This window comes from Symphalangus syndactylus, chromosome 20 (genome assembly GCF_028878055.3).
Source record: "Symphalangus syndactylus isolate Jambi chromosome 20, NHGRI_mSymSyn1-v2.1_pri, whole genome shotgun sequence".
In the NCBI taxonomy this organism is placed as follows: domain Eukaryota; kingdom Metazoa; phylum Chordata; class Mammalia; order Primates; family Hylobatidae; genus Symphalangus; species Symphalangus syndactylus.
Genome location: NC_072442.2, coordinates 64,244,075 through 64,270,622, shown reverse-complemented (window position 1 = coordinate 64,270,622; position 26,548 = coordinate 64,244,075). Strand labels below are relative to the sequence as shown.

At 42.3% G+C, this 26,548-nt stretch overlaps 1 protein-coding gene and 1 non-coding gene across 7 annotated transcripts in view; one reads left to right on the top strand and one right to left on the bottom strand.

Annotated features, from left to right (window-relative positions):
• ZZEF1 (zinc finger ZZ-type and EF-hand domain containing 1) overlaps positions 1-26,548 on the bottom strand; it is a 136,676-nt gene that overhangs the window by 85,930 nt on the left and 24,198 nt on the right. For all 6 annotated transcript variants that reach the window (XM_055257868.2, XM_055257869.2, XM_063629624.1 and 3 more), the window contains exons 3-11: positions 24,246-24,440; positions 21,544-21,715; positions 19,853-20,052; positions 16,907-17,117; positions 12,971-13,087; positions 11,911-12,089; positions 9,616-9,714; positions 3,944-4,035; positions 3,154-3,302 (exon numbers count right to left, since the gene is read on the bottom strand). In XM_055257868.2, coding sequence (XP_055113843.1) covers positions 3,154-3,302; positions 3,944-4,035; positions 9,616-9,714; positions 11,911-12,089; positions 12,971-13,087; positions 16,907-17,117; positions 19,853-20,052; positions 21,544-21,715; positions 24,246-24,440 — 1,414 coding nt within the window. The remainder of the gene's footprint in view (positions 1-3,153; positions 3,303-3,943; positions 4,036-9,615; positions 9,715-11,910; positions 12,090-12,970; positions 13,088-16,906; positions 17,118-19,852; positions 20,053-21,543; positions 21,716-24,245; positions 24,441-26,548) is intronic.
• On the top strand, positions 21,852-21,952 carry LOC129470877 (small nucleolar RNA U13). The gene has a single exon (XR_008653396.1). It is a non-coding gene; the product is annotated as a small nucleolar RNA U13 (small nucleolar RNA).

Below are 26,548 nucleotides of genomic sequence, written 5' to 3'. Positions count from 1 at the left end.
CATAACCCTTTCATGACACAGTTAACCCTAATGGGAAACAGTATTCTCTTAACCCAAAACCATGTCAATGAGTTTCATCAATATCATAAGCTTGAAGATTTTTTAATCTACTCTTTGGGAGTTGTCAAGGAAACCTTCGAGATACAGAAAGCTAACAGGGTGTCAGAGAACAGAGAGAAGCAATCGTGTTCCCTACTCTGCACTACACAGTAGGCAAGATGGAAGACAGTTGAGTACTAGTCCTCTTACGTAGGCACAGCACCAACTGCTGACCCTGAAGCATGCTGACTGACCAACGCCTGACCAGGAGGACATGACCAAAAAAAAGACAAAAAGAAAATGCATGCACATTAATATTTTGATTTCCAAACTGGAGAGGGACTGGTGAATATGTAGGCCAACAAAATCAGGATTTAAGAGTCATTCAGGCTGGAATCAGAAGCTAAAATCATTAAGGGAGTGGTGAATAGGCCTGTATTTAGGTTAAAAAAAAATCATCCTGTATAAGATGTAAAAGACCTTGTTTAACAGCAGGTTTAGGGGGACTGACCTATTTTAATTTGTCCCAAGAGTAGGACATAGCTGCTTAAAACCCAGTGTCATCTCTAGCTATTATTTAAAAAGAAAAGCTGTGTTTAAAAAGGCATACACGTGTAACGGAAGGGAGATTTTAGGAGTGAAGGACATTTGTTCAAATTCATTAGAGGGCTGAAATGAAGACCACTGAAGAGACATTACAAATGTGGATTTCAACTGAACAAATTCTGATTACTGAAGTGCCTGATACGTGGGGAGTTTTCCATCAACAGTATTGTAGAGAGGCTGATCGAATCTTTGTCAGGAATGCTGCTAAAGGAATTGCAGCAAGAAGAGCAAATTATTCTAGATCCTTATGATTTCAAGTATGGTCCACAGACAGGTAACACCAGAATCACCCGAGAGCCTGTTAGGAATCAGTCTCAGACCCCATCCAGCGCGCTTGAATCAGAATGTGCATTTTCACAAATTCCCTGGCGGATGTGTATGCACACTGAAGCTCAAGTAGTACTGCAATGGATGGTATGAAAGGCTTCTATTAACATCATCAATCCACTACCCATGAAATAATGTAGGCAAGTTCAGGGTTTCAGCTCCTTGAGTTTTTTTTTTTTTCTTGTCTTAGCTTCTTGAATTTTAACTCAAGGGAGGCAACCTTCTCCAAGGGGGCACCAGTGGCTACATCTGACAGATCCACTTTTAGACTTTACCTTCTGACTTCTGGGTAACATCTGACACCACTGCCCATTCCCTCAAACATTATTTTCCCTTGGCTTCATGAGGACACAGCTTTCCTTCATGAGGCCCTGGCTTTCCTGCTGCTTGTCTGGCTGAGTTTTCCTTGTTGTCCCTTAAAGCCTGGTGTGTCTCATGTTGACCTAAGTTCTCTTCTCTTCCCAGTTCACACATTCTTGCAGAATGATCTCTTCCATTTCTACATTTTATTTATTTATTTATTTTTGAGGCAGGATCTCACTCTGTCACCCAGGCAGGAGTGCAGTGGCGTGAAGATAGTTCACTGCAGCCTCAACCTCCAGGGCTCAAGGGATCCTCCTGCCTCAGCCTTCCAAGTAGCTGGGACTACAGGCATGCGATACCATGGCCGGCTAATTTTTGTTTTTTTTTTTTTAGAGATGGGGGTCTCACTATGTTGCCCAGGCTGGTCTCGATCCCCTGGGCTCAAAATCCACCTACCTTGGCCTACTAAAATGCTGGGATTACATGCATGAGCCACTGCACTTGGCCTATTTCTACATTTTAAATTATCGTTTAAATGCCTCTCATATCTGTACCTTCAGCACAAACTTCTCTTCCTGGCTCCTGACCTGTTTATCCATTGGCTACCAAACACCTCAAAGGTTTCTCAGAACTTCAAATTCAACAGAACAAAATCTGAGCTCATCATCTTCCCCACAAACCTGTTCTTCCCCAGGGTAAGAAAGGCACTACCAATTTCCCCACCTGCTCAAGCCAAAAGCCAGGATTCACTGCCGATGAAGCTTTTTTCCCTCTCCTGCTCCACATTCAGTCAATCACCAGGTCCTGTCGCTTCTCTCTCCTAGTGGTCTCTTGGTCCACATCTCTCCACTGCTGCTGCTGCTCCAGCAGGGGTCACCCACTGGCTTCCTAGGCAGTAAGTGACAACCTCCTCCCAACCCAGCTGCCTCCAGACTTGCTCTCCTCCAGTCCATACTACACACAACATGATCCTGAGCAGTGCTTCTACAACATGCATTTGAGCCCCTCGCTTCTGGAAATGCCTCAACACGTTCCCCTGCCATTTCCCCTCACACGATGCTTTAAGGATACTGTCTAAACCCTGAAACAGAGACAAAGCCCTGAATGCCCTGCCCTTTCCCAGCTCTCCAGCTGCATCTCTCACCACCCTCCGAGTATCCCTCAAAAACGTGGGACCTGCCCGTTCCTTCAATGTGCCATGCTTCACCTCTGGGCCCATGAAGCTGTCCTCTCTGCTTAGGAAATTCTCCTTCCAGTGGCTGATCAACTCCAACTCATCCTTCAAAAACAGCATAACAACACTTGCTCCAGAAAGATGTCTCTGATCAGGAGGGCTGCTCTGCCCTGTGTCCCCACAGCGCACTTTCTCTCCTACAGAACATTCATAACACTGTTGATACTTCAAGTTTTCTTACCTGTCTTCTGAGCTAAACAGTAAGCCATATAAAGCAAGAACTGAGCCAATTTCCTCATCACGGTATCTTCAGCACCTAGCGTCAGGCCTGGCACATAGTAGGTACTTAATAAATATTTTTGTTAAAAGCAGGAATGGGAGAAGGGAGGTTGGGGCAACAGCTGAAGACCGCAGGCTGTCCACAATTCAGGCACAGATAGATCATTACCCAGCCATTGTGAAGATGTGTGCCTCTGGTCACAAAGGGGACTGAGTAACATGCTATGAACAAATTAACATACACATCTTCAGATACGCTGCTAGAAAGCAATGAAAGCTTATGGCCACTGAGATGGATTAGCGACAACTTTTCTATAAAGACAAGCAAGCATAGTTCACCAGTGAGCATGAATGCATTCTTATTAACTACAAAGATTTTTGTTCTGTAGATCTTTGTTCTACAAAGATTTTTTTTACCTTCTTACCTGCTTTTTACAAATTGCCTGAGCTCCTGAAGCTTCCATTTGTCATATTTTTCAAACCTTTTGAAGTGTTCTTCTGCACAAAATTTATCAGAAGATGAGTTATAGGCAAATACCAACCCACACTGGGCACCAATGCCACCACGTCGAACCTGGAAACAGAGATTAGGATGAAGTCTATCAAAGGGGCAAAAGTTCTGTGGTCATTTTGTTTTCAGAATGGTTAAATTCAAACAGGTTAAAACAAAACGAGACCAATGAACAATATTTCAAATATATTAAGCCCTGAAAAAATAAGAAAGCTGTTTCCCAAGAAATGTTCCTTAACTTTCTCAATCCTTGTATTCTCACCATTTCAAAGACTTTACAATCTGTCCATCTTTCTGTCCCTGCCCTCTGCTACAGGCCTGACACAGAGTAAATAATCATTAAATGTTCAATGAAAAACCAATGACATGGTCAGCCATAGGTCTGACTGACTTAAAAAAAAAAAAAAGCAAAACACCAATGACGTGGACTTCTGAAATGTAATAAAAGGTAATATTCAATAATAACCTAATTGTACATGGAAAAATAACTAAAACAGTGTAACTGGATTGTTTATAACACAAAGACTAAATGCCTGAGGGGATGGATAGCTCATCCTCATTCTCCGTATGATTATTTCACATTGCATGCCTGTATCAGAACATCTCGTGTACCCCACAAATATATATACCTACTATGTACCCACAAAAATTAAAAACAAAACAAAAGTAGTAACATTGCTTAAAGAAGGTAGCACGAGAATTACCATAATTCTTATCTGTGTAACTTGGAAGGCAGATTCAGTTCCGGTAGAAAAAATAGTGCTGGCTCTGGTTTTTCCAGTCTCTGTAAGAAAACCTGAAAAAAGGAAAAACTCAAGTTAGGGAACTCACCCATTTTTATAGCCCTAAGAACTAAGATCAACAAAAACAAACCATATCCTTTGGGGTATGGGGGGTAACTGGTCTGATATCTTCATGAAAATTAGAGAAAAATTTCCTCTTTGGACAGAGGCAACCCCAATGATAAACCCCAAGGTAAGCAGAGAACTGAGCAGGTTCGACTTTCTCAGGGCACAATCCCCTCCACCTCACAGGGAGCCCTGCTCTGAGGTAACAATAAGAAAATAAACGTTGAGGCCGGGCGTGGTGGCTCATGCCTGTAATCCCAGCACTTTGGGAGGCCGAGGCAGGCAGATCACGAGGTCAGGAGATCGAGACCATCCTGGCTAACAAGGTGAAACCCCATCCTCCACTAAAAATACAAAATATTAGCTGGGCGTGGTGGCGGGCGCCTGTAGTCCCAGCTACTCGGGAGGCTGAGGCAGGAGAATGGTGTGAACCTGGGAGGCGGAGCTTGGAGATTGTGCCACTGCACTCCAGCCTGGGCAACAGAGTGAGGCTCCGTCTCAAAAAAAAAAAAAAAAAGAAAAAGAAAATAAATGTTTATAAAACATTTAAGCCAAAGCGACAAAAGACTGGACAATCAATCATCTTCCTGAGCCACACCTACAACCATGGCTGACGGCTGGCTGGGCTGATAAAGCCTACTGGCTTAGTGGCTGAGAAAAGGATCAGTTAGCTTCTACAACACTTTGTCAGGAAAGTTTATGAAAGGCTTTGAAATGGAAAAAAAAAAAAAAAGAATCACTGGGTGTCCTAGCCACCATGCTCTTTGGATCGTCTCTGTCTTTTATGGTCTCTAAGCTATTTTACAATTCTATAAGTTGCAGAACACTGGTAGTGATGCATATGATTCTTGTCCACAGAACATTGTGTTCTGTGGAAATGTTGCCGATTATTCCTCATGGATACTGATCAATATTCTACTTATTTGTAAATTAATTTTAGCATTCCTATTAGTCTATATGTATTTTATGAATTCTCCTTAGAACTGTTTGTAACATCTTAGTGGTTCCCTCATTAATGAATGAGCTAAATAAAAAGCCTGGGCCAGGCGCAGTAGCTCATGCCTGTAATCCCAGCACTTTGGGAGGCTGAGGCCAGTGGATCACTTGAGCCCAGGAGTTCAAAACCAGCCTGGGCAGCATGGTGAGACCCCATTTCTACCAAAAAAAAAAAAAAAAAAAAAAAATCAAGGCCAGTGTGGTGGCCCACACCTATAATCCCAGCACTTTGGGAGGCTGAGGCAGGCAGTTCACTTGAGGTCAGGAGTTCGAGACCAGCCTGGCCAACATGGTGAAAACCCTATCTTTACTAAAAACACAAAATTTGCTGGGCGTGGTGGTACACACCTGTAATCCCAGCTACTCAGGAGGATGAGACAGAAGAATCGCTTGAACCCGGGAGGCAGAGGTTGCAGTAAGCTGAGATCGCACCATTGCACTCCAGCCAGCCTGGGTGACAGAGTGAGACTCCATCTTAAAAAAAAAAAAAAAAAATCAGCCGGGCACGATGGTGCACACCTGCAATCCTAGCTACCTGGGAGGCCAGGGTGGGAGGATTGCTTGAGCCTGGGAGGTGGAGGTTGCAGTGAGCTATCATCACAGCACTACACTCCAGTCTGGGCAGGAGAATGAGACCCTGTCTCAAATGAATGAATGAATAAATAAACAAATTAAAGTAAATAAATTAAAAGTATGAATGTGTTCACTTATATCTGTATGACAGTCACTATTTTCCTTTTTTGATTGTTGGTAATTATCCTTTAACGACTCACAAAAAAGTCTTCTGCTAGACCCAAGGTTGCCTTTCTCTTTCAAACTTCTGTAAATGATGTAACTCAGCATTAAATAAGCTTTTTTTTCTGGGACTCTGAATTGTTCTCAACAATTCTGCCTATCAAAATTACAAGACTAAAACCAATTTCATGCTTCCTATTTCATTACATGGAGTTCAAGAAAACAAAAATTTATAAAGACAATGTGCAAAATGTGTCACCAAAACTAAGAAAATTAAATCCAAAGGAAACTTTTCTAATTCATACAGAAGCTCTATGATCTAGTTCTATGAAAGAGCAATTCTACAGGCAATTTTAACAATCCATATTACCAAAAATTCGCACAACTCCACTAACAGTAATACTAAAAACTACACCAATTATTGAACCGTCACCTTTTCCCAGAGGCCTGGATGTCTCTATTTAAAAGAAATCTATGTAAAGGCTAAAGTATTGTCTAAAAGTTAAGTGATAAATCAGCAATTTTAATTAGTCTCAGTGTAGTGGCAGAAGCAATAATTTAAGTCAACAGAATCAGATAGACTCTTTTAAAATAACACTGCCACCAAATATGCAATGACATTTTTTCAGAAAGGCAAAACAAAAACAAAACCTTAAAAAAATAAATAAAACTTCTGTGCTTCCTTTTCTTGGTTCAGAAACCAGCTCATGTGTTTTTTTTTCATTTTTCACTTTTGTTTTTTAGACACAGGGTCTCACTCTGCTGCCCAGGCTGGAGTGCAGTGGTGCAATCATAACTCGCTACGGCCTTAAACTCCTGGGCTGTAACAATCCTCTTGCCTCAGCCTAAGCAGGCCCACAGGAAAACACCACCATGCCCAGCTAATTTTTTTTTTTTTTTTTGTAGTGACTGAGTCTCACTATGTTATCCAGGCTGGTCTCAAACTGTTGGCCTCATGCAGTCCTCCCACCTCTGCCTCCCAAAGTGTCGGGGTTACAGGCATGAGCCACTGTGTCCAGCCTAGCTCACAGATTTGACTGTGATTTTTTTTTTTTTTTTGAGACAGAGTTTTGCTCTTGTCACCCAGATGGGAGTGCAATGGTGCAATCTCAGCTCACTGCAACCTCCACCTCCCAGGTTCAAGCAATTCTCCTGCCTCAGCCTCCCGAGTAGCTGGGACTACAAGTGTCTGCCACCATGCCTGGCTAATTTTTGTACTGTTAGTAGAGATGGGGTTTCACCATGTTGGCCAGGGTGGTCTCGAACTCCTGACCTCAGGTGATCTGCCTGCTTCGGCCTCCCAAATTGCTGGGATTACAGGTGTGAGCCACTGCACCCGGCTGAACTGTGATATTTTAAATCTACAAGTTTTGACACCCTGCCCTCCACTTGCCAAATTTATTCTTTTTAGATAACAGGGAAAAAAAAAATAACCAATCAGATTTAAAGGATTTAATAAATCTACCACTTCTGTTCCTATCAGTAGCACCCAGTATTCCTTTAAAATACCAGATCAAGTGACAGTGGTGACTGCCAGGAATGTTAGCCCCCTGAAGTATCAGCGCTTGAGTTCTCTGGGCATTCTGTGGGCCCTGCAGTGACACTTGTCCAAAAGTGGTACTTCGCCACAGTTGGAGAATCAGACGTGTACCCATGAGAAGAGCTTTTACTCTGATAAGGGGAAGAAATAATCACCCCCAAACCCAACAGTTCTTTCCTCTTGTCTGTCCCTTAAGGGTTACTTTTTGCAGTGCAGCAAGAAAGACCGACATCAACCCTGAATTACAAGCAATAGATAGTGATGGCTGAAGGGAGTGAGCAGGAGGAACCCAGTGCTCCCCACACCCATTCACATCCCACCCTTGTGCTTCTCAGGCACATGGCAAAAATAACAAATCCACAAACGAAGCTACATTTTTAAAATCCACTCAATCTAAGGAGGGGAAAAAGCAGGAAGGAGAACTAGGTAGGTAAAAGACACAGGGAAAATAACAAAATATTCAAATCAGACCAGGCACAAGAGCTGGCAAAATCTATTACCAGGAGAAATGCCCGTGAACAGTGTTAAAAATCCACATCCAGCTGGGCGCGGTGGCTCACGAGGTCAGGAGGTCGAGACCATCCCGGCTAACATGGTGAAACCCCATCTCTACTAAAAATACAAGAAATTAGCCGGGCGTGGTGGCGGGCACCTGTAGTCTCAGCTACTCGGTAGGCTGAGGCAGGAGAATGGCTTGAACCCGGGAGGCAGAGGTTGCAGTGAGCCAAGATCACGCCACTGCACTCCAGCCTGGGCGACAGAGTGAGACTTCGTCTCAAAAAAAATAAAAATAAAGAAATAAAAAATCCACTTCCTCACATGCACCAGGAACAAAAATTCCAAATCTTCAGCAAGTGAAGGAAAAATGCAGAGGGCCTTTGGCAGGGTGGTCTTGGCTTTCTTGGGTGAGGGGAAGGAAAAGGGACAAGGAGCTAACACCACCTCCTCCCAGCCCCACCCACGTTGGATGGCAGGAGCCTCACAGCCAGCCATGGCCTTCAGTGTGGCTGGAGATGGATGCAGTAAAGAAAACGTGTCTGCAGAGGCTGATCTGCTCAGGGAAGACCACAGGGAAACAATTTGGTTTAAGCATCTACTGCTGAAGAGGAGCATTGAGGAGAGGAGGTGCAGCTGGGAAACCCATGTTCTCCTAGGGTCTGGACTCCACCAGTGCTGAGAATGAATACGGGAAACAGGACAGAGAAGAGGCAACCACTGAGAATATACGAGGACTCATTGCTGAAAGGAAAGCCAAGGAGAACCAGACACAAAGAGCAAGGCTAGTCCCTTTCAATGTCTGATCATTGCTGGAACATTCCACTTTCTCTAGTGAATCAGCAAGATTCAAATCAGTCCAGTGAGGAAAAAAGGGACACAGAGGACAATAACAAGGCGGCCAACAAGATGAATGAGAGCGACTCACAAACACCTTATCACGAGATAAGGAAAGAGCCTCCAGCAAAGCTGAAAAGCACATCAGCAATTATTATGTTGACACTAGGAAAAGAGTGAGGCTTCCTCTAGACAGGCAAATACTAGATCAGCTGTGTCTGGAAGTACCCTTCTTTATTTTGTTTTGTTTTTTTGAAACAGAGTCTCGCTCTGTCACCCAGGCTGGAAGGCAGTGGCGGGATCTCAGTTCACTGCAACCTCTACCTCCCAGGTTCAAGTGATTCTCATGCCTCAGCCTTCCAAGTAGCTGGAATTACGGTGCCCTGCCACCATAACAGCTAATTTTTGTAGTTTTTTATTAGAGATGGGGTTTCACCATGTTGGCCAGGCTTGTCTTGAACTCCTGGCCTCAAGTGATCCTCCCGCCTCGGCCTCCCAAAGCACTGGGATTACAGGTGTGAGCCACCGCACCCGGCCTGGAAATACCCTTCTTAAACTATGTTTTCAGTCAGTAGTAAAGTGCTATTTATCCACTGAGTTTCCTACTACCTGAAGATAACACAATGGAAAGACAATTGGAACTGAAAAAGCAATTAAAAAAAATAGTAACTTTTTATATTCCAAGAGAAAGAATCCTTGCTTTTCAAAACCTCAGGCTCTCAAATACTTCTAAGTTGTTATAGGTCATTGACACCTAGACAGATTACAACTAAACCACACAAATTGTTCAGGAACCACTGCCAACTCAGAAACAACCTAAAGTTGAAGACTGCACGCCTCAAACATTTCAAAGCCCGGAGTGTGCTTTCACACAGCTGACTCCTGTCTACCGAGCACACTAGAAACAGACAGACCCACCACTCACCATCCCTTGTCCACGGTTCAACAAGGAGGTTTTCGGGTCCAGACTTATCTTCTTTTCCTTTGACATCACATGCCTGAAGAGTCAACTGGAGAGGTTTACCTGACCAAAGAAAAGAAGAGCAAGCTGTAAGCCAAAATATGAAGAACTGGAAACCAGCACGCCTATCTGTGGAAATAGAGTCCTGTGGCTACCCAGACTGCTAAATAAAAATCTCCCTGTTTAAAAGCTGAAATAGAGCAGTGATATTAGACAAAAGTTGGCATCATCCCTTTGTGCTTTCCTGAAAAAGACAAAGTACAGCTATGTCCCTGAGTGATTCCAAGGACAGCTTTCTAGAACAATCATCATTCTGAAAAAAGGACATTGTAAGATATAGGTCGATAACACAGATTGAACATATTTGGGGGGGTGATTCCTAAGATACTGTTTTGGAGCCAATAATTAACTTTATTACAATTGCATTTAAATATAAAATATTTTAGGTCTCGTTTCTTTAAATCATCTCTTCAGGCAAAATTTCTGTTTCAAGAATTAGAAAAACCAACTTTTTCAGAACACTTGGCTTTGGCAAAAAAACATATATATTTATATATACATATAAATCAACTTTTGCTATGATGATCTGAAAATGTTTTCCTTTTAATAATATAATGAACACCTGTTCACCTATGATATGACCCAGAACTAGAACATTACCCCATTCCTTCCTATCCACTGCTCCCTGCCCGAACAACCATTAATCTAAATCCTATCCAGCTTCCAGACACTACCTACTATCCCTTCTATCCAGCCATGGCTGCTCTGCGCTGTTCACCAGTGCAACCCCCAACCACCCAAGAAAATAACCTTTCAAAATTTAAGGAGGAAACTAGATTTACGGACATCAATTGTCTAACTTAAAAATTTAAACAGGCAAGAGGGAAAAAAAATTAAACAGGCTGGGCGTTGTGACTCATGCCTGTAAATCCCAGCACTTTGGGAGGCTGAGGTGGGAAGATTGCTTGAGTCCAGGAGTTTGAGACCAGCCTGGTCAACATGGGGAAAGCTCATTTCTAAAAAAAAAATTTTTGTAATTAGCCAGGCGTGGTGGCCCATGCCTATAGTCCCAGCTAGTCAGGAGGCTGAGGCGAGAGATCACTTGAACCTGGGAGGTGGAGGTTGCAGTGGGCTGAGATTATGCTACTGCACTCCAACCTGGGCAACAGAGCAGGACTCCGTCTCAAAATAAATAAATAAATAAATAAAAAAAATAAACATAAACATAAAAAGAAGCCATTAAGTCAGTCATATTAAGACAAAGGTAGAAATGTCACGGCAGAGGCCAGGTGTGGTGGCTCACGCCTGTAGTCCCAGAATTTTAAGAGGCCAAGGTGGGAGGACTGCTTCAGCCCAGGAGTTCAAGACCAGCTTCGGCAACATGGTGAGACCCAATCTCTACAAAAAATTTTAAAAAATTAACCAGGTATGCTGGCATGCACCTGTGGTCCCAGGTACTCGGAAGAGTGACGCAGGAGGATCACTTGAGCCTGGGAGGTCAAGGCTGCAGTGAGCCGTGATCATGCCACTGCACTCCAATCTGTGCAACACAGCAAGACACTCTCTCTCAAATAAATAAATAAAATGGTAGAAATATCCCAATACCATATATTGTGGAGTCCAGGAAGGCTGCACTCACAAGAGGAAGTGCTGCACTGCAGTCTTTTAGGCGTAACTTTATGGGCTCCTGTGTTGAGAAGGATTGTAAGTATAAGGCCCCATCCTGGTTTAGTAGAAAAGTGCTCATATGAATTACTGCTAGGCCCAAGAGGGGGAAGCAGTGGCAGACAGGTGTCCAAATCCTTCAGAGCAGCTATCACGGGAATGCAGAGGGATGCACTCTAAGACAAAGATCCCTTTGCACCGTATCTTGGCTAGCTTCCTCCCTCCAACAGGCAAGAACTACTCCAACCCTCTTGGGCTACACAATGAGACACTTCCGTACTTCACCAAAGATGGCTGTGTTCAAATGGCCACCAGACCTGAGTAATTTTGCAAGCAGATCGTGGGAGTACAGCCTTGTGGACACTCAAGTGTCCTCTTCTGGTGATACCGCCATCACATAAATGAACCAAAATCCCTTCTCCCTGCCAATCCTAGTAAGGTCTGATACTCAAAGGACACGTTCTTCCAGGAATCATGGTGTAACTATAACAACCCAAAAAGATGAGAAGATACCAGGAGGTCACATGGCAAAGAACGGCTTTATGATTTGTCCACTGTTGACATTTCTATCACCCCATGTTTTACCATATTTACCATATTTGAGGAGCAGGTTCTGTCTGACTGATGCCATGGACAAGATGAGGGATGAGGCATCATACTGTGTGTCCAGATGGTCAGTGATGGTGCATAGAGAGCTCATCACTTTGGCAACACTTCCTCTTGCGAGAGCAAAAGCCAGAAGAGTCAGTTCTACCTCTGGGGTAGAACAGCAGCTATAAGCAAAGAGCAAAAACTTTTCACTTCTTAAAAACATGAAAAAATCCAGGTAGCTCAAATCCCATGTAAGTGAACACCACAAGTAACATTAACCTGCCATGTGCTTTCTACAGGTTTATCCGAAATATTTTTCAAAATCCTTAAGACAACCTAAGGAAAAATTAAATCAATCCAGAGAGCCAGGGAATGAAAGCCTCACTTCTATAAACTTTAATCTTTAAATATTAAATAATACCAATAAGCTACTGTAATAAGCCTCTGCTATTAAGAAGCCTTGGGTAATGAGCTGGATTGACCAGAGAGTTGAGGGTTTATGTCTGAAGCACAAAAAATGTATTACACTGAATTACACTTCTTTGCCTTTAATTTAAACACATTATACTGAAAAGTTAAAAACTGTCTAGATGGCTCAGGGACTGGTTTGTCCTCTAATGCAGTAATGTCCTCAGGGCTCTCTGAGGCAGAAGTGAGTATCCCCACACAAAGTGGTTTCTTCTATCAAGCTATCCAGGCGCCCTTTCCCAGTTCTATAGGTAATCAGGCTCCCTGGACCTGCATGTGAAGGTCAGCAGGTTCTGAGTGAGGGAAGGCAATGCCAGTTGGACTTTGAGACACCTGTTCTATCAGAATCACAGGACTACTCCCCTTGGGCCCTGCAACACCCCTCACCAACCTCCCCAATTCTTCAGGTCAGGTGATACTGCTAAATAATGGAGTTTAGATGAGTGAACTATTATGTCACTTTCTCTTTAGCTGCTAAAAAGCAACCATTTTTAGTGGTGATTGTTAAAAGATTAATATATATTTTTTAAAGACTTAACAAGCATATATGCACTCCACTCCTCACAGAGTTTACCCTCATGAGCCTTGATTTTACCTAGTTATCCTTATGAGGAAACTGTCCACTTCTTCCAGCACATTAGGAGAGAGGAAAGTTGAGAAATCTGTAGATCCTGGTGAGAGAGAGAGTGGAGGCATGTGCCGCAGCGCCTTCCTAGAAGAGGAAAATGTAAAATGTAATCAGAACAAAACCAGACCAAATTTAGACAAAAAATAAACTGTTAGAAGCTTGTTTTGACTAATCCCTTATAAACAGACAGTGTTGCCACAGAGAAGCTGGCACACAACATAAACTGGCCCTTCTTTTTTTTTGAGACGGATTCTCGCTCTGTCACCCAGGCTAGAGTGCAGTGACGTGATCTCGGCTCCCTGCAACCTCCCCCTCCCAGGTTCAAGCGATTCTCCTGCCTCAGCTTCCTGAGTAGCTAGGATTACAGGAGCCCGCCACCACGCCTGGCTAATTTTTTTGTATTTTTAGTAGAGACGGGGTTTCACCATCTTGGCCAGGCTGGGCTTGAACTCCTGACCTCGTGATCCACCTACCTCGTCCTCCCAAAGTGCTAGGATTACAGGCATAAGCCACCGTGCCCGGCCTAAACTATCCCTTTTTGCCCAGGAGTCACAGTGCTAAATAGTTTAATAGGGTTTTGTGTTTGTTTGTTTGTTTCTTTCTTTCTTTTAGGAGTTCTGCCTCCTCTGTTGAATAAAACTTATTCAACTCTCTGGAATCCAGCTTTCATGTTAAGTAGTACTAGAAAAACTGACCCAAGAGGCAGAGCAGCTTGAGGCTCAGTAGAAAATTTATTTTATAATTTGTTCAGCAGCAACAGGGAAAAAAAAAAATTTTATACCTAGGATCTGAAGATCTATGGTATCTAAAGATGTGTCATGAATTTTATGTTCTCTTAAACAGATCAGCACATCACCGTCTCCATTCCTGCCATGTTTCTTGGCCTTTCCACCTTAATGTCTGTTTTAATGTTTCCCTTTTCTTGTCTTTGCTTACATTTATCTTTCTGAATCCCCCAACAGCTTTACCTCCTCTAGATTAGCAGTCATCAAAAATTTACACAACAAATGACTTCTGAGCCCTACTGTGTGCCAGCAACTGTGCTAGATGAGTGAGTGTACCATGAAAAATTTCAAGGTATTCTGTGAATGTATCAAAAATAACTCAAAATTCTACAACTGATAGTCACTTAATGATAATGGTAATGAAAATCCCTGAACAATTTCATTTCTACATTTCAAAATAGAGACAATACAGCAAAGCTAACACTGTGTCGGCTCGCTCTCTGCCCTAGTTCTGTTCCTGTCTAAACAATGAGCCGTTTTGGGGTTGCACAAACATGGCAGCTACACACAGATGCAGCTGATCAGTGAGGTCTAATGCACACAAGTAGCATGCAATCATTTACTGAATTTATTTCCACTGATATAGGCAAACACTTCCGTCCCAAAATATTCTTTTCCTTACCTATTTTTCCTCATTGATATTTTTTTCAATAAATCTTTAATTTTAAAATAGATTTAGAACACTCATCTTTTAGTGCATGAAAATATCATTGCAGATGAACTAGTAAAACTGAGCAGGGACACAAACTTTAAAATCTGTCCATTCTTCAACCACTTGCCACATCTTCAAAAAAAAAATATAGAAACCTCTTCCTTTTCCTGAAAATCCAGTCCGTAAGATGGGGCTGTGCAACGTAGGCATTTGTATGTGTCTGGGTAATAAGGGGGAGTAGTCATGGTGGCCTACAGTGAGGTTTTAGAGCCTGAGCAGGGTGAGAAAGGTGTCTTCACAAAGGTACGGCCCGATACGGAATGCAGGCACCAAGTAGGGCAAGAAGGGTGGCCTGGCACAGGGTATAGGAACTCACGGAAGATAAGAAGGGCATCTGTGCAAGGGTGGCCACAGCAGCAGCTCTGCAAAAGATGCCGGAGAAGGAATGGGATAGGGAGGGTGTCCATGCAAGGGCAGGGGCAATGGGACACTGGTTACATAGAGGCGAACTGAGTAAGTACAAAAACGTACCAAGGATGATGGGAAGCAAGTTTCTTAGTATCAGAGAAGGGAGTCACAAATAAAGAAACAGGCTGGGCGTGGTGGCTCATGCCTGTAATCTCTGCACTTTGGGAGGCCGAGGTGGGCGGATCTCCATCTAAAGAGCCCCTGATTCAGAAAAATGGCTGATTCCAGGACTAACATAGGGAACATTCAAGATAAGCCAGGAATATCTTGGAAGCATTCTAAGAATAATGGGACATGCCAAAAGGACACACGAGCCAGACTGAAGGGGTTGCCACCAGCCAGCTCCAGGATAATATAAGCATCAAAACTGTGGCTGACTATAATCTAGTACATAAAACAGGAATCCACTAACAAAAGGTTTGATGAGGAATGAGATATTTACATAGTCTCAAAGTACCGCCTTCAACATATTTATTAATTATGAACTGAAAAATACTTATTTTATAATGGAAAAGTCTGGCAAAAACCACTTTAATCAAGTGATCAAAGTTAACAAGACTGCACTAGAATGAGGACTATCTGAAGTTGTGTGCAACCCGACGGGATGCAATGAGAACAAAGCATCACTTCTATGATATTCCTGCTAGAGATAGGTAACAAAACCTCAATCTGATCACGATGAAACATCAAATAAACCAGAACTGAAGGACACTCTCCAAAATAACTGACCCGTAATTTTCAAAAGTATCAGGGTCAAGGAAATACTGAGGAAAGTCAAGGAAATACTGAGGAATTGTTTCAGAATGAAGGAAACTAAAAAGATCTGACAATGAAATGCAGAGTATTTCGCTGGATCCTTTTGCTGTAAGGGGCGTGACTGGGGCAACGTGCAAAACTTGAAGGGAGTCTGAGGATGAGATGGTGGCAACATAGCAATGTACACCAATGTGGACTTCCTGATTTCAATGGCTGTCAGTAAATGTTCTTGTTTACAGGAAATACACACTAAAGTAGCAGGAACGATGGGGCACAGGCCGGCAAATTACTCTCTAATGACTGAGGAAGAAATAAAAATTATTTGTTAAATGTAAACTTGCAATGCTTCTCTCAGTATGAAATAATTTAGTGAGAATACATGTTACAACAGGAAGAAAGAACAAGGTATGGCCAACTATTACCCTTCAGAGCAGCAGTGTTATTTGCTAACAGTTTTACTCAATAGTGCTAACAAATCTCAAAAGATGTCTAGAGAACAAAATATTAGCAATCTCTTTTTGGCTGATACTCTCGCCGCCTACACTATAGGTACCTATTATCAGTTACTGAATCTGCACAATACTAATATTTCAGTGCTGCTATAGCTGGTTGTATTTGTCTTATATGTTACTACTTGGTCTTTTTGCCCTAATGATTTTTTTCAAAAGTACTCCACATTTCAAAACAAATTAATTAAGTACCCCTAAAAAGATTTCACTCATTCGTGGAAAGAGCCCTCAACTGATCCATTACTGCAGCCTGGTCATGTGAGTTCAGGAAAGGTCACAACATCTGCATCTATAAAATGGGGTAATTTTCACAGGTACATTTCAGTGTCAGTAGGTAAAATAATAGACTGCATCTGAAAGTGCTTTATCCAACATCAAATCCTATATAAACATGAGCAATTACTTCCCAATGGACAAGGAACAGGCACAGCATAAGTGAACTCCTCACAAGACTGGTCCACTTAGTGAGCTGATGAAGAACACTGTAGGAACTGTGTGAGGAGGAGCAGGAAGGTGGAATGGGCACTTTTTCAGTCTGTAAAGTCAGAACGTCAATCAAAGAGAGACACACTGTGGAGCTGAGAGGCACGAACAGGAAACACTAGGGCACCTGAGGCCGAGCTGACTGAGCCACAACGATTAATGACGGAAGGCTGCTCAGTGATACGCCCTAAAGGATGACGGGAGAATAAGGGCATGTTGAGGGGGCTGGAACATAGAGAGAATGACTTACTGAGTATTGTGCAGCACTGTCTGGACAAAGGCGGGATTTGTCTCCATAGAAGCCGTCACCAGAGATGTCAGCAGAGACCAATACCATATTGCAGAAGCATCTGAGACTGAGACCCCAGACTTCTTAACTCTCTGAAAGCCAACAGCCCTGAGACCATGAATTCTAGTGTCGCAGCCATCACTAAGACAACGCTTTATGTTAATCTGGACATCTGTCGAGCACAAACAAAAAATTCAGTATTGGATTAACTTCTTTAGGCAAATGCTGGGCTCCCAACAAAAAGCAAAATAGTAATAGACATTTTGAAAAGAAAATTCTGAAGGTACACTTTGATGACAGAAATAAATAGCATGTGCAATGGAACTGGTATATAATTTGTCAAAAAGCTTTGACAAATCTAAGAAATCATAATAATAATATGTAAAATTAAGGGTGGTTTAAGTCTTTACAACAAAACTTCTTAGGAACTTAGGAGTCTTGAAAAAACTACACAAAGAACATTTTAAAACAAGCCTGTCTGAATACATGGTAAGAACATTTCTAGAATTCTTCCTAGGATTCTGAAATTTGGATTAAGTTATAGAACAGTGGCTGGCTTACAAGCAATTGTGAGAATTTATTTTTAATAATCAAATCCAAACAGATGACACAGACATGACTCACTTTTAAGAGATGTCACAATTTCTTATTTGGGTCGGAGGAGAGAAGGTAAGAAGTTAAAAAGGACACAACTTAGAGAAAAGATCACAATATAAGACAGGAAGCTTCTAATCCACAGGCCTAACTACTTATTTGCCTAGGGGTGAGACACAAAGACTCTACCTCCCTAGGCCTCAGTTCCTTTGGGCAAAGAATACTTCTTTTGGCCCAGGAAAGCATTAGAAGAAATGAGATAAAACATGAAGCATTCCAGCTCCTTGAATGAAATAAGCCCGGAAAGCAATCATAGAATTGTGATTATTTCCAAAATGCTATGTGTAAAGCAAGGTTATAATGGCATAAAATTGGAAACAACCTAAATGTCCAAGAATGAGGGGTGGGTTAAAATTATGGCTTTTTTTTTTTTTTTTTTTTTGAGATGGAGTCTTGCTCTGTCACCCAGGCTGGAGGAGTGCAGTGGCACAATCTCAGATCACTGCAACCTCCGCCTCCCAGGTTCAAGTGATTCTCCTGCCTCAGCCTCCCAAGTAGCTGGGATTACAGGCATGCGCCACCACACCCGGCTAATTTTTGTATTTGGTAGAGACAGGGTTTCACCATGTTGGCCAGGCTGGTCTAGAACTCCTGACCTCAAGTGATCTGCATGCCTCAGCCTCCCAAAGTGCTGGGATTGGAGGCGTGAGCCACTGCACCCAGCCAATTACGGCATATTTTTACAACACTAAATAAGGGTGTTCGTGACTATAATACACTCTAAAAAATTACAAAAGAACATGCAAAGACTATCAACATTTTTGTAAAAAGATATGTATAGATATATGGGAACAGATACATACAGCTCTTTTTTAGGAAAAAAGGTGTGTATATATGTGTGCATATATGTGTGTGCATGTAAACCATACCCACACTTACACACACACATACACAAACACACGGAAAGGTCTGCAAGGATCCACACCAAGGCAGTCACAGTAACAATTCCTGGGTAGTAGGATTTGAGTATTTTTGTTTATATTTTTCTAATTTTCCAATAAGAAAATGGGAATAACATATTTTTAATGGGCCAGCACAGTGACTCATGCCTGTAATCCCAGCACTGTGGAAGGCTGAGGCGGGCGGATCATGAGGTCAGGAGTTCGAGACCAGTCTGTCTGACATAGTGAAACCCCATCTCTACTAAAAATACAGAAAATTAGGCGGGTGTGGTGGTGTGCGCCTGTAACCCCAGCTACTCGGGAGGCTGAAGCAGGAGAATTGCGTGAACCCCGGAGGTGGAGGTTGCAGTGAGCTGCAATTGCACCACTGCCCTCCAGCCCAGGTGACAATGCGAGGCTCTGTCTCAAAAAAAAAAAAAAAAAAAAAAAAGAAAAAAATATATAGAAAAAACATATATATTACACATATAAGCATACATAATATATAAATATGTATAAACACATATAAAAACATATTTTATATATATATGATTTTATCTATATATATATGTTTATATATATATTTATAATCCCACCATTTTGGGAGGCCAAGGTAGGAGGGTAAAGGCCAGGAGTTTGAGATCAATCTGGGCAACACAGTGAGGCCCCATTTCTACAAAAAAGTGTAAAGAAATTAGCCAGGCATGGTGGTGCATGTCTAAATTCCAGCTACTGAGACTGAGGCAGGAAGACTGCTTGAACCCAGGAGTCTGAGGTTACAATGAGCCATGACTGTACCACTGCACTCCAGCCTGGGTGACAAAAAGAGTTCCTGTCTAAATATATATATATGTTTTTTGTTTTGTTTTTAATGAAAAAAATGATTTCACTGCTCTTCTATAATTTCTTTCTCTCTTTTTTTTGGTTTGAGATGGAGTCTTGCTCTGTCACCCAGGCTGGAGTGCAGTGGCGTGATCTTGGCTCACTGCAGCCGTAGCCTCCTGGGTTCAAGCGATTCTTCTGCTTAGCCCCCCAAGTGGCTGGGATTACAGGTGCCCACCCCCACGCCTGGATAATTTTTGTATTTTTAGTAGAGATGGGGTTTCACCATGTTGGCCAGGCTGTTTTCGAACTCCTGATCTCAACTGATCCACCTGCCTTGGCCTCCCAAAGTGCTGGGATTACAGGCGTGAGCGAGCATGCCCCGACGCTTTTCTATAATTTCTACAGCACTTAATGAATGAAATAATGACCACTTTTGTATACGCCCTAAGAAGCAAACCGAATCTCAAAAACTAACAGCCTCTTCACTTCAAAGTAAAAAATATTACTCCCTTGCTTTTCCCTAACCCCTCAGTTCTGCTGGACTTACAGAGCTGACTGACGTTGGCATTTTCCAGCAGCGTCACATAGCCAGTGACATTGCTGGGGATGTGCACATCTCGGACTTCCTGAAGATCGCTGGCATTCCTCCCCACAGCTACTGTCACCTGCTGTGGCATGTAGCTCTGGTCAGTGGCAGCCACTGCAATGGACAGGTGCCTAAGGACAACATCTGGCTTCATTTTTAAACTGGAAAACACAAAAAGCAGAAATTACAAATGTTTATAGGAGTCAAGAACTGACAGGATCCAGAAGTCCCATCTCAAAGAGCTTACATTTGATATACGCAAAGACTGGTTTTCCTAACAGCAACTAACTTGAAATGCTGGCTATGAGTTTCAAAGTCCTTCTGACCTTGACTTTCCCACATTTTTAAAAGACCTTTCAGTTCAAGATTAATCTTATTATTCCTTTTTAGCTATTTGTACAGGAAGAACAATATGAACATTCTAACAAAATCCCTTTACCTGGCAAAAAAAGCTAATTGTAAACTGCATACAAAAAACTGAGTGTATTCTCTCATCTATAAATTAGATGTCTAAAGGTCAAATGTGTCCTCTAAGAGAAAACAATACTATTATTTCTGGCACTTAATTCTTCCCATTGGAATTAGCCTGTTTTCTGAGGGGAGAGGTAAAAATTTCAGTAGCAGCTTCAGAGCTTCCAGAAATACCACTGTTTATTATCATCAGCTCCACTCCAGGATTCCTGACCATACCATTTCTTCTCCTAAAGTGACCAACTCAGTTACATACAGTGAATTTCAAAAATGTATAGAAAGAGGCCAGGCACGGCGGCTCATGCCTGTAATCCCAGCACTTTGGGAAGTCGGGAGCTTGAGACCAGCCTGCCAACATGGTGAAACCCTGTCTCTACTAAAAATACAAAAATTAGCTGAGTGTGGTGGTAGGCACCTTTAATCCCAGCTACTCAGAAGGCTGAGGCAGGAGAATCGCTTGAGCCTTGGAGATGGAGGTTGCAGTGAACAGAGATCATGCCACTGCACTCCAGCCTGGGCGTCAGAGCAAGGCTCTATCTCAAAAAAAAAAAAAAAAAAAAAGTATAGAGAGCGACCGGGTACAGTGGCTCACGCCTATAATCCCAACACTTTGGGAGGCCAAGGTAGGAGGATTAAGGCTAGGAGTTTGAGACAAGCCTGGGCAATGTAGTGAGGCCCCATTTCTACAAAAAAGTATAAAGAAATTAGCAAGGTATGCTGGTGCCTGCCTAAATCCCAGCTACTGAGACTGAGGCAGGAAGACTGCTTGAACCCAGGAGTCTGAGGTTACAGTGAGCTATGACTGCACCACTGCACTCCAGCCTGGGTGACAAAAATAAGATCCTGTCTTAAAAAAAAAAAAAGTAGAGAAAGGATATTTCAAAATACAATCACATGTAAGTACTTGCTCTTTGTGGTATTAATTTTCCTGAGAAACTAGTGAAAAAAGATATGAAATCAGTACTAATCTAAAATTAATCAAATGTTATTTCCTCCTTTAAAATATCAGGGAAATTATCTGTTTATGAATATATAAGCCAGGTTACATGATCTTACATGATTCATTTTACTTGATTCTTAAAGCATCTTCATAGACAGCCACTTAAAACACAAAGAGTAGGCAGTTAAGAAGAAAACATTCCAAAATTAAAAAAAATTAAAAAGTATTATATACCACCCACCGAATCCAGTGTGAACAGGCACTGCCATCTGACTGCCAGTAGGATGAGGTTTCTCCATTTGTCATCTTGTCAATGTCTGCAGAGTTGGAGGATGTTTCTATATAAGCATAGCACTTTGCTACTGACTTGAGTTTATCCATCTCTGGACTTCTAGTTAGATCTCCAGGGCTTTCTGTAGGGGAAACCAGAGTTGATTATATGACATCCCTTTCACAAAGGGAAAAAAAGAGTCATTTAAAATATCTAACAGAAATACGCTTGGTACTCTGGCCCTAGAAACACAAATCTTCCTTGAAATCTCCTTCCAGATCCTTTTGTAGTTCATCAGTGTCATGAGTGGGTTTTCACGCACATGTCAAATGTGCCTCCCTCAAACTGTTATGTCATTGGCATATTACCTAACGTGAAAATCATACGTCACCTTCCAAAGAACCCAGTGGCCAAGGATTACCCCATCATTTCATATCAGTGCAATTCTTTAATCACTGATATATTTGCAAAACCATGCCGAGAAGAAAATGGTAAATTATGGTTTGAATTTACATTTTTTAAATAATGAGTGACACTTTTTAAGCTGCTTGCTTCTGAGTACAGTCTGGTCCTGCCCTCTTCCATGTTCTTCTGGGTTAATTCATACATTTTCTATACATGATCAAACGTACATATAAACATACATATAATAGCTAACATTTACTTGAGTGTTTACTATAACCCATGCGCTTTTTTTTGTTGAGATTTTTTTGAGAGGGTCTCACTCTGTTGCTCAGGCTGGAGTGCAGTGGTGTGATCACAGCTCACTGCAGCCTCGATCTCCTAGGCTCCAGTGATCCTCCTGCCTCACTCTCCCAAGTAGCTGGGACTACAGGCATGCACCACCATGCCTGGCTAATTTTTAAAAATTTTTTGGAGAGATGGGGTCATCCCTGTGTTACCCAGGCTGGTGTCAAACTCGTGGCTTCAAGTGATCTTCCCACTTTGGCCTCCCAAAGTACTGGGATAATAGGCATCAACCACCGTGCCTGGCCATGCGCTTTTTATACATTCCTTATGCATTAATTCATTTTAAAAATAAAGAAACTGGCTGGACTCAGTGGCTCACACCTGTAATCCCAGCACTTTAGGAGGCCAAGGTAGGCAGATCACTTGAGGTCAGGAGGTCGAGAACAGCCTGGCCAACATGGTGAAACCCCATCTCTACTAAAACTACAAAAACTAGCCAGGCATGGTGGCACGTGTCTATAATCCCAGTTACTCAGGCGGCTAAAGCACGAGAATTGCTTAAACCTGGGAGGCAGAGGTTTCGGTGAGCTGAGATCACACCACTGCACACCAGACTGGGAGACAGAGTGAGACTCCGTCGCAAAAAAATAAATAAAATAAATAAACTAAGGAACACAGAGTTAAATAATTGCCCAAGGGTAGAGTTACTAAAAAATTCAGTCAATTGTGTCTTTAATATGTTACAAAATTTATTTTTGTTACCCAGAATGTCACTTGTTTTTGACTCTGCTTATGATATTTTTTTTTGCTGTGAGCAAGGTTAAATTTTCATACAGACTAATTTATTAATCTTTTCTTTCATAGATTCTGAGTTTCATGCCTTGCTTAGAAAGGCTGTTCCATATTTTACAAGGTAGAACTATTTTCTTCCAATATTTTTAGCATTTTATTTTTAGTTGAACTTTTTGATCATCTAAAATTTATTTTAGTGAATGGAATGTATTAAGAATCTAGTTTCAGCCGGGTGGTGGCTCACACCTGTAATCCCAGCACTTTGGGAAGCCAAGGTGGGTGGATCGTCTGAGGTCAGGAGTTTGAGACCAGTCTGACCAACACGGTGAAACCCCGTCTCTACTAAAAATACAGATATTAGCTGGGCGTGGTGGCACATGCCTGTAATCCCAGCTACTCAGGAGGCTGAGGTAGGAGAATCGCTTGAACCCAGGAGGCAGCGGCTGCAGAGATCGCGCCATTGCACTTCAGCCTGGGCAACAAGAACGAAACTCAGTCTCAAAAAAAAAAAAAAAAAAAAAAAAAAAAAAAAAAAAATCTAGTATCCAGTTTTATTTTTTCTTCAAATGGCTGACTAGGTGCCCTAACTCCATCTGTTGGCAGTTCACCTTTCCATCTTGATTTATAACGCTGACTTTATTTGGTACTATGTTCTCACATGTATATTGGGTACTATGCCTGGGCTCTGTTATGTTCCACAGACCTATCTATACACATCATGAACTTCTGTTGCCATCTCCAAGTGAGTCTGTGGTGGCTTCCTTCATTTATCCAGCAAATACTCATTGAATACCTACCATGCAACAGGCACGGTGCAGGAATGAGGAAGCAGACAAGACAGACAACACACAAGTGAATCAATAATGCTACAACTTCAGATAACAATAAGCGCGATTTCCACCATTAAACCTGCAAAGGTGACCCTGACCAGAAGGTGGGGGGGAGGGGAGGTGTTAATTAGATAAAGCGGAAAGGCATCCCTCAAGTCACATCTGAGCAGAGAATTGAATGATGAGAAACCAGCTGTGTTAGGAAGAAAGGGAATGAGGAGAAAGATCACATTCTTACATTACAAACTCATGACTCTGTATTTTCAGAAATAAAGGCAGGGAAAAGAATTGGCTCATTTTACCAACAAAACAGAAGAAATGATCAGAGTATTTTCAGGAGAACCCCCCCCACACACATACCCTTCTCTTTTTGTACCAGCTGATCCAGAGACTCCCTCAGCACGGAAGACCGCATGGTGCACATGTTATTGCAGTGCTCCAGCATCGGGTAGGGCATCACCGCGCTGGAGAGCCGATTGCGGTGCAGGAAGCGCAGTATCATTGACGAGTGAGTATCAAGGCCCTCCTTCGACTCCGAAAATATGTCTGTGAAACCTAAACAGATAAAATCCATTTTTGGTGTTTTGGGGAAGCCACAGTAGTTTCCACATCCCCTGCCTGGTGGCCTATCTGAATTGGCTAAATTAAAAGCAGTCATTAACAATCTTCATTGATATTTTCAGTTTTAATTGTTTAAAAATCTAAGTTTTAAAGAAATGAACCAGTAGCATTCTGAACTTCAGAATTAATTTAGCTGGGTGCAGTGGCTCACGCCTGTAATCTCAGCACTTTGGGAGGCCGAGGCAGATGACCTGAGGTCAAGAGTTCGATACCAGCCTGGCCAACATGGTGAAACCCCATCTCTACTAAAAATATAAAAAAGTTAGCTGGGTGTGGTGGCAGGCGCCTGTAATCCCAGCTACTTGGGAGGCTGAGACAGGAGAATCGCTTGAACTCAGGAGGCGGAGGTTGCAGTGAGCCCAGATCACGCCACTGCACTCCAGCCTGGGCCACAAGAGTGAAACTCCATCTCAAAAAAAAAAAAAAAAAAAAAAAAAAGAATTAATTTAATTTTAGTTAAAAAGAATTTTAGAAGACTTAGAATAATGATTATTTGTTTCAATCCAAACTTCAAAAATGTATAAGCACATAAACACTAATAGACGTTTTTAAGGAAGTCTTACATATAGAATACAAGGTAGAAATAAAGTTCAGTACATTAAGAGTAAAAACATAACTGCTTTTATACTGAGATACTAAGACAATGATAATGACAATACAACCACTACCATTACCACAGTTTCCAACGGCATTTTACAACCAATAAGGTGCTTCCACATACATCATATCATTCCATCCTCACAATAAGGTGAGGGGGAGGCACAGAAGGTACAGCTACCCTTTTTAACAACTGAGGAAAATGAGGCTTAGGTGACACATCAAGATGTCAACTGATAATAGGGAACCCCCCATGAGGCCATCGGTACAGGCTGGGAGAGAGAAGGCAGGGTGACAGGAGTGGGAACCATGGGCATTTGAGTCACTTCCTCATGTAATTTACTTGTGCCTTCAGGACCTGCTCAAGCCCAATCACATATATACCACCTCCATTTGATGATGGAATGCTGCTGTGCACCCCCAACTTTAGGCTGGATGGGTCAGAAAGCACCCAGTTAATGACAGGCAGTTCAGGTCACATGGTAAATTGCTGACCCATAGTCAAATGTTCAGCTTCTACCAAGGCCCAGAGCTCCCTCTCAAAAGAAGAGTAGTTATCTGCAAAAGATGGTAGGGCCTTACTCCAAAATCCTAAAGGCCTCTGCTGTGATTCACCTATGAGGGTCTGCCAAAGGCTCCAAACAGCATCCCTGTCTGCCACTGACACCTCAATCACCATTGGCTCTGCTGAGTCAAATGACCCAAGCGGCAGCGCAGCTTGCACAGCAGCCTGGACCTGTTTCAGAGCTACCTCCTGTCCTGGACCCCTTTCAAAACTGGCAGCCTTTCGGGTCACTGGATAAATGGGCCAGAGTAACACACCCAAATGAGGAATGCATTGCCCCCAAATCCAAGTTGGTCCACTAGGTGTTGTACCTCTTTCTTGGTTGTAGGAGGGGCCAAATACAGCAACTTATCCTTTATCTTAGAAAGAATATCTTGACAGCCCCACACCACTGGACCCCTAAAAATTTCGCTGAGGTAGAAGGTACCTGAATTTATTTCAGACTTATTTCCCACCCCCTAGCACACAAATGTCTCACCAATAAGTCCAGTGTGTTTGCTACTTCTCACTGAGTCCAATCTGCATAATGTCATCAATGTAATGTACCAGTGTGATATCTTGTGGAAGGGAAAGTGATCAAGATCTCTACAAACAGTATTATGACGCAAAGCTGAAGAGTTGATGTACCTGAGGTAAGACAGTGAGGGTATACTGCTGGCCTTGCCAGCTAAAGGCATATTGCTTCTGGTGGGCCTTATGGACAGGAATGGAGAAAAGGGCATTTGCCAAATCAATGGCTGCATACCAAGTATCAGGAGATGTGTTAATTTGCTCAAGCAATGAAACCGCATCTGGTACAGCAGCTACAATCGGAGTCACCACTTGGTTAAGCTTACAATAATCCACTGACATCCTCCAGTATTCATCCGTCTTCTGCACA